At 41.6% G+C, this 12,711-nt stretch overlaps 1 protein-coding gene across 4 annotated transcripts in view; it reads left to right on the top strand.

Annotated features, from left to right (window-relative positions):
- LOC135555573 (histone deacetylase 5-like) overlaps positions 1-12,711 on the top strand; it is an 85,696-nt gene that overhangs the window by 20,353 nt on the left and 52,632 nt on the right. For 3 of the 4 annotated variants that reach the window (XM_064988122.1, XM_064988123.1, XM_064988121.1), the window contains exon 3: positions 8,023-8,959. The exons of the other annotated variant lie outside the window; for it this stretch is intronic. In XM_064988122.1, the coding sequence (XP_064844194.1) occupies positions 8,809-8,959 (151 nt within the window). In that variant the 5' untranslated portion in view covers positions 8,023-8,808. The remainder of the gene's footprint in view (positions 1-8,022; positions 8,960-12,711) is intronic. 4 annotated transcript variants of the gene reach the window in all.

Genomic DNA, 12,711 nt, shown 5'->3' with positions numbered 1-12,711 from the left:
CGCATTGATGTGCCATCCTGGATGAACTGCACTACCTGAGCCACTTGTGTGGGTTGTGGACTCCGTCTCATGCTACCACGAGTGAAAGCACCGCCAGTATTCAAAAGTGACCAAAACATCAGCCAGGAAGCATAGGAACTGAAGTGGTCTGTGGTCCCCACCTGCAGAACCACTCCTTTATTGGGGGTATCTTGCTAATTGCCTATAATTTCCACCTGTTGTCTATTCCATTTGCACAACAGCATGTGAAATGTATTGTCAATCAGTGTTGCTTCCTAAGTGGACAGTTTGATTTCACAGAAGTGTGATTGACTTGGAGTTGCATTGTGGTGTTTAAGTGTTCCCTTTATTTTTTATGAGCAGTGCATTTTTTTTCTTTTTCTGCTCAATTTTTAAAGGAACAAAATGTGGAAAGAGTCAAGGGATCTGAATACTTTCCAACTGCACTGTATGTGTGCGGGTGCATCACTTAAACGCTGCATATTCCAATTCTGCAGAAATTCACATTTTGCATAATAACATGCCTTAAAAACCCTAAACGTTATAATTTAATGGTCCCTCCTATTCCATTTCCTAATTATAACAAAGCCATTACATTGATATGTATTTTTTATTAGTTGGTTATAAAATACAATCTAATTGGTCACATGCTTTGTAGACAGTAGGTGTAGACTAACAGTGAACTGCTTACTTACCCAGGTCCTTTTCCAATAATGCAGAGCTAAAGAAAAATGTGTATAAAATGGAAATGGTGATGTGAATAAAAATAACAAGTACAAATAACATGGCTATATATATGAGTAGAGAATAACATGGCTATATACAGGGAGTAACAGAACCGAGTTGATATTCAGGGGTATGAGGTAATTGAGGTAGCTATGTACTGTACATGTACAGTTGAAGTCAGACGTTTACATACACTTAGGTTGCAGTCATTTTTAACTCATTTTTCAACAACTCCACAAATTTCTTATGGTTTTGGCAAGTCGGTTAGGACATCTACTTTGTGCACGAGACAAGTAATTTTTCCAACAATTGTTTACAGACATTTCATTTATAATTCACTGTCACAATTCCAGTGGGTCAGAAGTTTACATACATTAGGTTGACTGTGCCTTTTTTAAACGGCTTGGAAAATTCCAGAAAATGTTATGGCTTTAGAAGCTTCTAATTGACATCATTGGAGGTGTACCTGTGGATGTATTTCAAGGCCTACCTTCAAACCCGGTGGCTCTTTGCTTGACATCCTATGGAAAATCAAAATCAGCCAAGACCCCAGATAAAAAATTGTCTGGGTCATCATTGGGAGCAATTTCCAAACGCCTGAAGGTACCACGTTCATCTATACAAACAATAGTACGCAAGTATGAACACACTGGGACCACGCAGCCATCATACCGCTCAGGAAGGAGATGCGTTCTGTCTACTAGAGATTAATGTCCTTTGGTGCCAAAAGTGCAAATCAATCCCAGAACAACAGCAAAGGACCTTGTGAAGATCCTGGAGAAAACCGGTACAAAGTATCTATAGCCACAGTAAAACGAGTCCTATATCGACACAACCTGAAAGGCTCAACCTGCTCCAAAACCGCCGTTAAAAAGCCAGATTATGGTTTACAACTGTACATATGGGGACAAAGATTGTACTTTTTAGAGAAATGTCCTCTGTTCTGATGAAACAAAAATGGGACTGTTTGGCCATAATGACCATCGTTATGTTTGGAGGAAAAAGGTGTATGTTTGCAATCCAAAGAACAACATCCTAACCGTGAAGCATGGGGGGTGGCAGCATTATGTTGTGGGGGTGCTTTGCTGCAGGGGAGACTGGTGCACTTCACAAAATGGATGGCATCACGAGGGAGGAGAATTATTTGGATATAATGAAGCAACATCTCAAGACATCAGTCAGGAAGTTAAAGCTTGGTCGCAAATGGGTCTTCCAAATGGACAATGACCCCAAGCATACTTCCAAAGTTGTGGCAAAATGGCTTAAGGACAACAAAGTCAAGGTATTGCAGTGGCCATAACAAAGCCATGACCTCAATCCCAATGAAAATTGGTGGGCAGAACTGAAAAAGCTTGTGCGAGCAAGGAGGCCTACAAACCTGACTCGGTTACACCAGCTCTGTCAGGAGGAATGGGACAAAATTCACTTGCGGAAGGCTACCTGAAATGTTTGGCCCAAGTTAAACAATTTTAATGCTAGCAAATACACCCAATTAGTATGTAAACTTCTGACCTACTGGGAATGTGATGAAAGAAACAAAAGCTGAAATCATGCTCTGCTGCTATTGACATTTCACATTCTTAAAATAAAGTGGTGATCCTAACTAACCTAAAATTGAATATTTACTAGGATTAAATACCAGGAATTGAGAAATTGACTTTAAATGTATTTGGCTAAGGTGTATGTGAACTTCCAATGTCAACTGTAGGTAGGGGTCCAGTGAATAGCAGCAGCTTATGTCGTGTGTAATCTGGGACAAATCAATAGTTACAAATCACAATATTAATTTTGGACGACATTGACTCAAGTATTATTTTTTTTTCTGCTGTAGGTAGTGTTAGCTAGCGCTAGTCCTCTGTTCCTGTGTCTTAACTCCTGTATTTGTATCCTATTTCTTGTTCTCAAGTTTATTGATAAATAGTGAACCAATATGTTTTCAGCACATTTTATTTCCCTGACTGATCAAAACTCGTTTTCTCATACTCTCTGCAGCAGACATAGTGAGCAATGTGTTTTGAACATCAAATTGCCATACATATATTGGCATTAAGTATCGTGATAATGTCTTATCGAAAGGTCCCTGACAATTTCCCAACCCTATTGGTTATGTGGGCAAAGAATTATTTTTGACCAAATTGGGAAATGACAAATTCATCCTCTGTTTCTTGCAGTTATCTGTTAGTAAAATATAATACTATGTAACCGTTTATTAAAAACTACCATTTATATTCAGGGGAGTGCCGCTCAGCCATAGAGCACATTTGACGTTCACCTCAGTTCTCTGACACTGGTGGTGTCGGGGTGCGCAAATGCAGAGCTGACGTCTGTGTTGGGTCAGGGCCCGGTCCTCAGCGGGGCAGTTATGATGCACACCTCTCACAGTAAACTCACCCACTGAGGAAGTGTGAATGGGAACGTCTCGTAAAGGATTTTCATGGAACGGACTCATTGGAGGCCTTTCCTGCAATTGCTCGCAGTCGGTCGTCTCGCGTGTTGTAAAATGATTTTTATTTAGGTTGTCCTCTCTTTGTGTTTTTTGTTACGGCTTGCATGACTATATTTCAGTGTCTCTCTGCTGCTTCGCTTTAATTTTGATATTGACATGCAGGAGGTTTCCACTGGTCTTTAGCTTTGGGATTCCGTGTGTGTGTGTGATAGAGATCTCGCTCTCATATAGAGATCTGTGAATTCAAGACCAGAAGTTGTCCTTCAGTCTTGAGCATTCTCTAGAACCTTCCCAGATTCAGGTTGAATAAGCTCCAGAACATGACCATTTTGTCTTTCGCACTGTTGAGGAGTTGTTGATACGGTCTAGCCCAGGGCTATTCAACTATATTCGCATGAGGGCCAGATGTGTAACAAAATAAAATAAAAGTGAATTGCAGGCAGGCCAGACATTTTCCACATGCGACTATTCTTCGGAAGAACTGTATTACAAGAGGGGAAAAAAGCAATGCGCGCACAACAATAAAGCACTTTTCTTAAAATTTAAATGTTGCAAAAAAGAAATTGGAAGAAGTGGAGGGCACTCAACCGACGACGTAAGTTGAGGTGCAACCAAAACATTTTTCTCATTGAAAAGAGAAAGGCGCAGCGCTCGCTTACTATTTTAACTACCAAAAGATAAGGATCTGCCACTTTAAAAATATAGATGTTTTAATTTCCATCTAAAATGAGAAACCTAAATCTAACTGCCTGTAACTCAGGCCCTCAAGCAATGATATGCATATTCTTGGTATCATTTGAAAGGAATTGCTTTGACGTTTGTGGAAAGAATGTAGGAGAATATAACGCAAAGAAAAGCGTATACCAAGAAAAACCAACCGTTCTCTTTTTTTTTTTTTTTTTGTACCATCTTTGAAATGCCATAATGTATTATTCCAGCCCCCTGCAATTTCAATTTTGGCCAGGTAGATGGCGGCAGTGTATGTACGACACTTTAGACTGATCAAATTAATCATTGTATTTCTGTTCAAAATTGTCAAGACTGCCCAAATATGCCAAATTTGTTTAGTAACTTCATGTTCAAAACTGCACTTTCCTCAAACAATAGTATGGTATTACTTTACTAATAGCTACTATAAATTTGACTGTGCCGTTAGATTAACAAAAATGGATGCTTTCTGACAATATCAGATATGTCTATGTCCTGGGAAATGTTCTTGTTACTTACAACCTCCGGCTAATGCGATTAGTATATGTTAGCTCAACCGTCCTGTGGAAGGGACACACCGATCCTGAAGAAGTTAAGATTGTCATTTTAAAATCTGAAAACTAAACATCTCAATAAATAACACAAACATATGTCATCAGGTAATGACAAATTCCATTCTGAAGGAAGTAGTCATCGGTGTTTTATTTTTTCCCCCTGACACTCCCTTCTAACGAGTACTTGTGAGTTTCAGAGGGAAACGGAAGGCACGTGTTCTTGAGTCGTATACTTCAGGAGTAGGGTCATAATATTTTGTAGTTTAAACTGTTCAAATGCTAGAGCCAAATTCATATGAACAAAAAATAGACGCTAGAAACTACACTATAGACATCCACCATAGTACTTGTCATTTTGGCACTGAATGTCTGTATTTTGGCAGGGATTTTTCTTCTGTTGCAAAAAAATTAAATGTTCAAAATTTATCACAGGGCTAAATTAATATATGGGCTGTATCTGGACCGCCAGTAGTAGTTGCCCTGGCCTTTTAAGACTGCAGAGGAAAGCAGTCTTGAGATGAATCTCCTCAGTTAGAGCCCAGCTTGATCCACAGCCCAAGATTTACAAAACCTCAGTTTGTTCAGTGTGTTTTGCCTCCCTCCAGGTTTCTTGCAGGTGAGGGTTGTCTATTTGGATTGGTTGGCTCTTAATTGGGTCAAGCCCAGCTTACGCCAAACAGAGGGCCTCTGTCAAACATAGTTAGCCGGCAAAGTCCTTGACATTAACTGCGCAAGTTCATCCTATGCCCAAAACATTTACAGAAGAAAACGTTGCGGCCTCTCTCCACTCCTCCATTTGCCTCAAGCTAATATAACCCAATGTACGTCAGGGAGCCAGAAAGATACATCCACCTATAAATAATGGGGGTGAGTGGAGAGTAATGGCAGGAGAAGGGGTTGGATGAGAGTTTTGGCAATGCACAAGACTGCTGCTCTACTCTTTTATCCAATGCTGAGATATCTCGCTGGACCCCACTCCTTTTGTCAGGTGGCTTAGAATTCTCACAAACTGCTAATTGTATTCATGGTAGTTTGGAGTGGCAGGTGGTGCATCCAGTCTATTCACATCTTGGAGAGCCACCGTTGGTCGGCGCTGGTTGCCCAATGGGGCAGCCCAGTGGCAGAAGTTCAAAAAATGCACTTGTCAATATTCCAAGCAGCAACTAACTTTCTCTTGACTTCTAAGTGAGACTGACTTTCGTTTTGAATCTGTGTTTGCAATGCATTTCAACAAGGCTTGTGGTCGGAGCTACTGGTTAAGGAGAAGGAGGATGTTTCTTAATATGCATGCATCACTATTAGAGGTCGACCGATTTTATGATTTTAACGCCGATACCGATTTATTGGAGGACCATAAAAGCTGATACCGAATTATTATTATTATTATTATTATTATTATTATTATTATTTTTTTGTGTTTTTTTTATTTTTATATTTCTTTATTAAATCGGCAGATTTTTATTTGTAATAATGACAATTACAACAATACTGAATGAACACTTATTTTAACTCAATATAATACATCAATAAAATCAATTTAGCCTCAAGTAAATAATGAAACATGTTCAATTTGGTTCAAATAATGTCAAAACCAAGTGTTGGAGAAGAACATAAGTGCAATATGTGCTATGTAAGAAAGCTAACGTTTCAGTTCCTTGCTCAGAACATATGAAAGCTGGTGGTTCCTTTTAACATGTCTTCAATATTCCGAGGTAAGAAGTTTTAGGTTGTAGTTATTATAGGACTATTTCCCTCTACCATTTGTATTTCATTAACCTTTGACTATTGGATGTTCTTATAGGCACTTTAGTATTGCCAGTGTAACAGTATAGCTTCTGTCCCTCTCCTCGCTCCTCCCTGGGCTCGAACCAGCGACACAATGACAATTAGCGCACGCTAACTAGCTAGCCATTTCACTTCGGTTACACAAGCCTCATCTCGAGAGTTGATAGGCTTGAAGTCATAAACAGCGCAATGCTTGACGCACAACGAAGAGCTGCTGGCAAAACGCATGAAAGTGCTGTTTGAATGAATGTTTACGCACCTGCTTCTGCCTACCACCGCTCAGTCAGATACTTGTATGCTCAGTTAGATTATATGCAACGCAGGTCACGCTAGATAATATCTAGTAATATCATCAACCATGTGTAGTTAACTAGTGATTGTTTTTTATAAGTTTAATGCTAGCTAGCAACTTACCTTGGTTTACTGCATCCGTGTAACTCCTTGTGGAGTGCAATGAGAGAGAGGCAGATCGTTATAGTTAATGTTGCAAGATTGGTTCCCTCGAGCTGACAAGGTGAATCTGTTCTGCCCCTGAACGAGGCAGTTAACCCAGTGTTCCTAGGCCGTCATTGAAAATAAGAATGTGTTCTTAACTGACTTGCAGAGCTAAATAAAGGTGTGAAAAAATAATAATCGGCAAATCGCCGCCCAAAAATACCGATTTCCGATTGTTATGAAAACTTGAAATCGGCCCTATTTAATCGGCCATTCCAATTAATCGGTCAACCTCTAATCACTATAGTGAAGGAGATTTAAAACACACACACACACACACACTTTGGCTACACATATTAATAGGGAGCATTTCAGTTGGCACAGATGGAAAGTCCTATCACATCTGCTGTGGTCAAGTGGGGACTGGAGAAACCCCCTCTTTGATGGGTCCCCGGCCAAGTCCCTCATAACCATTTTGAGTTTAAAATGGCACTGTGACCATCTGAGAATAAAGTGGCTAACATAGCCAGCAATGGCTGACTTGGGATTCCTGGTGCAACGTCATCCATTGTTTCACTCTCCAGTCTGAACACAGCAGGCCATTAACAGTTGTTTATTAGCCCAGCTGCTGCCCTTGGTGGAGTCAGACAATATTATGTAAGAAGTGTGTTATCAATTGCGGGTATTTTATTCTGAATCATTTGGCAGTATTGTTAATTTGTAGGTTACAATGTTTGCTTTGATTCTACACATTGATGGTACGATTTAAAAATGTTAAGTTGCAGCGAGCTGTTGACGCAGTTAGGCTCGATTTAATAAATAGATTTACTCCTAATGTGCAAAAGCATTTGGGTCTAGCAAAGCTTTTCCGATCATTTGCAGGATGTGAGTGTTTAACCGACTTTATCTGCCTACATTAGCCATTTTGCTTGTCAGTCCTTGCACTTCAAGGTTCCAATGGTGGCACTGTATTTCACCCCCCTCGGCACTGGGAACAGCGCTCGATTGGTTCAGTGCTTTTTTGAATGAACAAGGTCCCCTCCTTTCCTCCTCTCTCTCCCTGCCTCACCCTCAGCTCTCGTCTCTATTTATAGCCCTAGCCCTGCCCCTCCTCAGCTATTTCCAGCCGCCCTGAGCAGCCCAGTCTGTTTGTAAAATCAGTAGTGCTCCTCTTCTACCTCTGTGCTCCGCAACACAGCAGGGGGGGGCGTTGGGTAGAAGTTACCGGAAAAATAAACAAACAGGGAAAAAACAAAAGGAGATTTAGACTAGGGGACAAACCCTTTTTGGAAAGACGCTGCAGATTTCAATTTGTCTACCACTGGTTGAGGTGATGGGTGGTTCTGACTGCTTTCTCCTCTGTGGCAGATGCAGAGTGCAGCAGCGCTGCATTTGTGAAGAGAACAAGGAGGAGGACACGCTGCAGTAGGAGGAGAGACGAGGAGGCTAACATTCAATGCCGTCAACAAAAGTCTACCTCCCGAGCACAGTCTGCACAACCTCCTAGTGATCTATTTTCAGCTTCTCTCTCTCGCTCTCTCCCCCCTCTTCTCTATCTCGCTCCTCCTTCTCACTCTCCTCTCGCCATTCGCTGATCTCTCATGTGGCACTCAGATCTTCGCCGACGCAGTGACAGCCAGACTCTTGAGCTGACGGTGTCCATGTCTACTCTGCTTTCCAAACAGACAACTGGTGCTTTTTGGACGAGATTCACACTGCCTTTTTTTGCCTGCTATTTATTTTTCCCAGATTGACAGTTTTTCATACGTGGTGTTTTGAGAAGGCTACGTAACTCAGAGGGCGGTGTGTATTTTAACTTTGCTCCTCTGAGTGGTTCAGTGCTGGTCTTCTCGCCTCTGGCCAAACTACTTGTTTTGTTTCTTCTGTAGCCTGTGCTTGGAACATCTCTCTGTTCACCTGGAGACACTACAGTTATGTTTGAGCCATGGAACCACAAGGATCTCTCTCCTCCATCAGTTGTTTCATCTCTAGAAGAGGAATTCTGGGGTTTTCTTTAAAGATCTAAGAGGGATTTCGCAGTGTTCACCTTCTCATCTTGTCCAAGCTTTTCTCTCATTTTCTGCATCTGAAACTTGCCTGGATAGTGTTTCTTTTGTTTCCCCATATGTATTGGAAGGACACCCTTGCACTGGCATGCTTTTAAGGCCCACCGTGCCGGGGCTGTGCGCAATGTTGCAGACCATCTACGAGACCGAGTCCTGCTTCTCCTCAGACGCAGTATCCAGCAGGGAGCAACCTCTGGAGCTGCTGCCCCTGTCCCAAGTGTCGGCCATGCCCAGTGCTGGTGAGTCATACATGGGGGGGGGTTGAGGGAAGGGTGAGTGCATCTCTGAGCACCTGAGAGGATGTCATATTTTCTTTTTAGGACTGTTGTGACTAGAGGTGTAGTGTTTGTCTGTCACCCCATGTTATTGTTGAAGCTGCTTTTGAGGGAAGGACTTTTAACAGGAATGCATAGAAATTGACTGCGGCCACTCAAGTTTTGGACTGTCTTCTTCAGCTTCTATGTCCTAGTGTGCGCTGAGAGGACTGGGGATGGATTTACTGCTCACCCGTGCTTAAATCAACAGAGCAGAACGGCTATAGAGCAGCATGTGGGTGGTTCTCTTGCATATGCTCCCCTTGTTTACCCGACACCTGTTCAAATAAGTGGATGTGCGCATTTCCTTTGGTTTTCTAACCTTCATGAATTGTCCCATTGGCACTGACCTTGGTACGGTTAATTTGTGAAAAACATGACAGGATAGTGCTGACATTTTGACTTGGAAATGGTGATTTAATCATGTTTTAAAGAATCTGGGACAGGACCTTTTTTGGGGATTTTTGTGTGTTCATTTAAAATGGGTCCTAGATGGATGGGTAGATAATGGGCTTGGCAAAAGCTGTTTCTTTAATGTATGCTCATTGTTATAATAGGAAACACATGTTCTATCATGTCAAGGACTATGCTCAAGTTAAACTAGGCATCCAGATGTGCTCCCTACTTTACAGCTACAAAGTATTTCAGGATTTGACATTTAGTAGGTCAGCAATTTGGGTGGTACATTTTCCATTTTTAGTAATTTAGCTCACTGTATTCATCTTAAGATGACTAGGTTGGACAACCACATATCATACATTTTTCCTCAGAGTAGCTATCAGCAAAGTCGGCGCTAGTAAGGGGGGGGAAGTAGTGTGTTAGTTTACAAAAGGCACCAGGGATTTTCTGCTACCAGACTGTCTTGACACCTTGTACTTTAATCCTGTGAAAAGTTTTAGTAACTTTAGTAGAATTTCCCTTGAACTGTGAAGTGCTATTGGGGGTGTTTTGTTCAGGTTTGTTAACACCAGCCTGTTCCAAAAACTAGACCCTGTGAATGGAGATCTTTGTTGCCCACAGACTGAGTAGACAAGGCCTTAACACTTAACATGTTTATAAAAAGCTCCACCACTAAGACCACAGGAAATAGAAGGAATGCCAGGTCCTTTGATCGGCTCAACCAGGATCATAACGTGACGGGGACCTGACCTGCGGCAACAATGGTTACCCTCCACCGGAAGCTTCCTGGCTGCACCTGTTTTAGCAGGGTTACCGTTGCTCAGTCCAGACAGGTTTTATGATGATCCAACCTCACACGATATCAGTGGTTTGGTCCATCTGATATGGGCTTTGCAAATGTTACTGTTTCTCCAGACACACACTACCGTTCAAAAGTTTGGGGATCACTTAGAAATCACTTAGAAGAAAAGCACAAAAGAAAGTCCATTAAAATAACATGAAATTGATCAGAAATACAGTGTAGACATTGTTTAATGTTGTAAATTACTGTTGTAGCTGGAAACGGCTGAATTAATTTTTTAATGAGATATCTACGTAGGCGCACAGAGGCCCATTATCAGCAACCATCACTCCTGTGTTCCAGTGGCACGTTGTGTTAGCTAATCCAAGTTTATAATTTTAAAAGGCTAATTGATAATTGGAAAACCCTTTTGCAATTGTTAGCACAGCTGAAAACTGTTCTACTGATTTTAAAGAAGCAATAAAACTGTCCTTCTTTAGACTAGTTGAGTATCTGGAGCATCAGCATTTGTGGGTTTGGTTAGTCTCAAAATGGCCTGAAACAAAGAACTTTCTTCTGAAACGCGTCAGTCTATTCTTGTTCTGAGAAATGAAGGCTATTCAATGTGAGAAATTGCCAAGAAACATACAACGCTGTGTACTACTCCCTCCACAGAACAGAGCAAACTGACTCTAACCTGAATAGAAAGAGTGGGAGGCCCCGGTGCACAACTGAGCAAGAGGACAAGTACATTAGTGTGTCTCGTTAGAGAAACAGGTGCCAAACAAGTCCTCAACTGGCAGCTTCATTAAATAATACCCGCAAAATGGAAAAGAAAAATGTCCTTGTTTTCCAAGTGGCCCCAGACTTTTGAACGGTTGTGTATGATAATCCAACCTCATATCAGTGACTTGAAGGCTATTGGGCTCCATGACTGGTGCTGACCGTTCTAATCGGCTAGAGGTGAATCTATGCTCCTTCCATTATGCCCTGACGTATTGAGACTCATCTGCCATTTACTCCATGATGTGAACTGGTTCTATAAGTAGCAGACATCGACTGTCTACCCTATACCTTTTAATGGCTTGCCTTTGTTTCTGTGCCTGGCGTATTTGTTAGTGTGTCTAAGTTGCATGCAGTAAGTTGTTTTGTCACTGGAGAAAGTGTTTCATCGGGTGGCGTGTGTGTTGGTTTAACTATCACTGTGGACAACAGATGTCTGATTTTAAGCGGGCATTCTAGTTTACAGGGAAGGCTTTGTGTGCGACTGACACACAACCAGTTGACTCTTCCTGCATATGGCAATATTTGTTTTTGTCTTTCTCTCGTGATCACGATCATCTAGCTGCAACTCCTTAACGGACTCGGGAGAGGCGAAGGTCGAGTCTTGCGTCCTCCAAAGCATGACCCGCCAAGCCGCGCTTCTTAACACCTGCTTGCTTAACCCGGAAGCCAGCTTGCAAGCTCCCGGCCTGCTACAAGGAGTCGCTTGAACTAGAGGAGTCAAGTTAATCCCGCCTGGCCAAACTGTCCCCTTACCTGGATGACGCTGGGCCAATTATGTGCCGCCCTACGGGACTCCCGGTCACGGCCGGTTGTGACACAGCCTGGGAACGAACCCCAGGCTGTATTGACGACACAACTCTGCGATGCAGTGGCTAAGACCGCTGCGCCACTTGGGAGGCCTGGCAATATTTTGTATTAATCAAACCTTGATTTAGATAATGGAAAAGCAGCACTTACTGCTGCAGATCAGAGGGAATCATTTGGGATTAGATGGATTACAGATTTGCAACTGAATGGATGACTGAATGAATTTGCAGCAACCAGATACCTGACCCTGTTAAACCTGCCATTCTGTTTCAGACAAATCACACTGATATTCTTCAAAGAAAAAATCAACGATGAGTGAACTCCTTAGTAAGGTGGCAATTAAAGCTAGGTGATAGGTGAGCTAAATAAACTAGATCGATTTGTCACTGGCTTGGTCTCCTGAAAATCCTCCTGTAATTATATTACTCACGGAGTTGTCAACATATTTATGCACACAAACAAGGCTACATGTCCTGTATTTTAAGAATCAGCATCAGACATTTCATTGTTAGAAGTAAATTTAAGAGATGTTCAGACTTATTCAATTTTTACTGTATTTCAAGCTGATTTTCAAGTGATTTAACAGTAAACGGCACATTCTTCAGCACAATAACTCTTCAAATTATGTCACGTGCTGAATGCTGTGAAATGCGTGCTTACTTACAAGCCCTTAGCCAACAATGCGGTTCAAGAAAGAGTTCAAATATTTACTGAATAAAAAACAAAAAAACAAATTACATAACAATAACAAGGCTATATACAGGGGGTATCGGTACTCAGTCAATGTCCGGGTGTACAGGTTAGTCGAGGTAATTTGTACATGTAGATAATATGCAGCAGTGTAAAAACGAAGGGGGGTTCAATGTAAATAGTCCGGGTGGCCATTTTGATTAATTGTTCAGCA

This window comes from Oncorhynchus masou, chromosome 15, assembly GCF_036934945.1.
Source record: "Oncorhynchus masou masou isolate Uvic2021 chromosome 15, UVic_Omas_1.1, whole genome shotgun sequence".
NCBI classification, from domain to species: domain Eukaryota; kingdom Metazoa; phylum Chordata; class Actinopteri; order Salmoniformes; family Salmonidae; genus Oncorhynchus; species Oncorhynchus masou.
The sequence above is the reverse complement of the archived record's forward strand: the minus strand, read 5'-3'. Positions and strand labels throughout refer to the sequence as shown.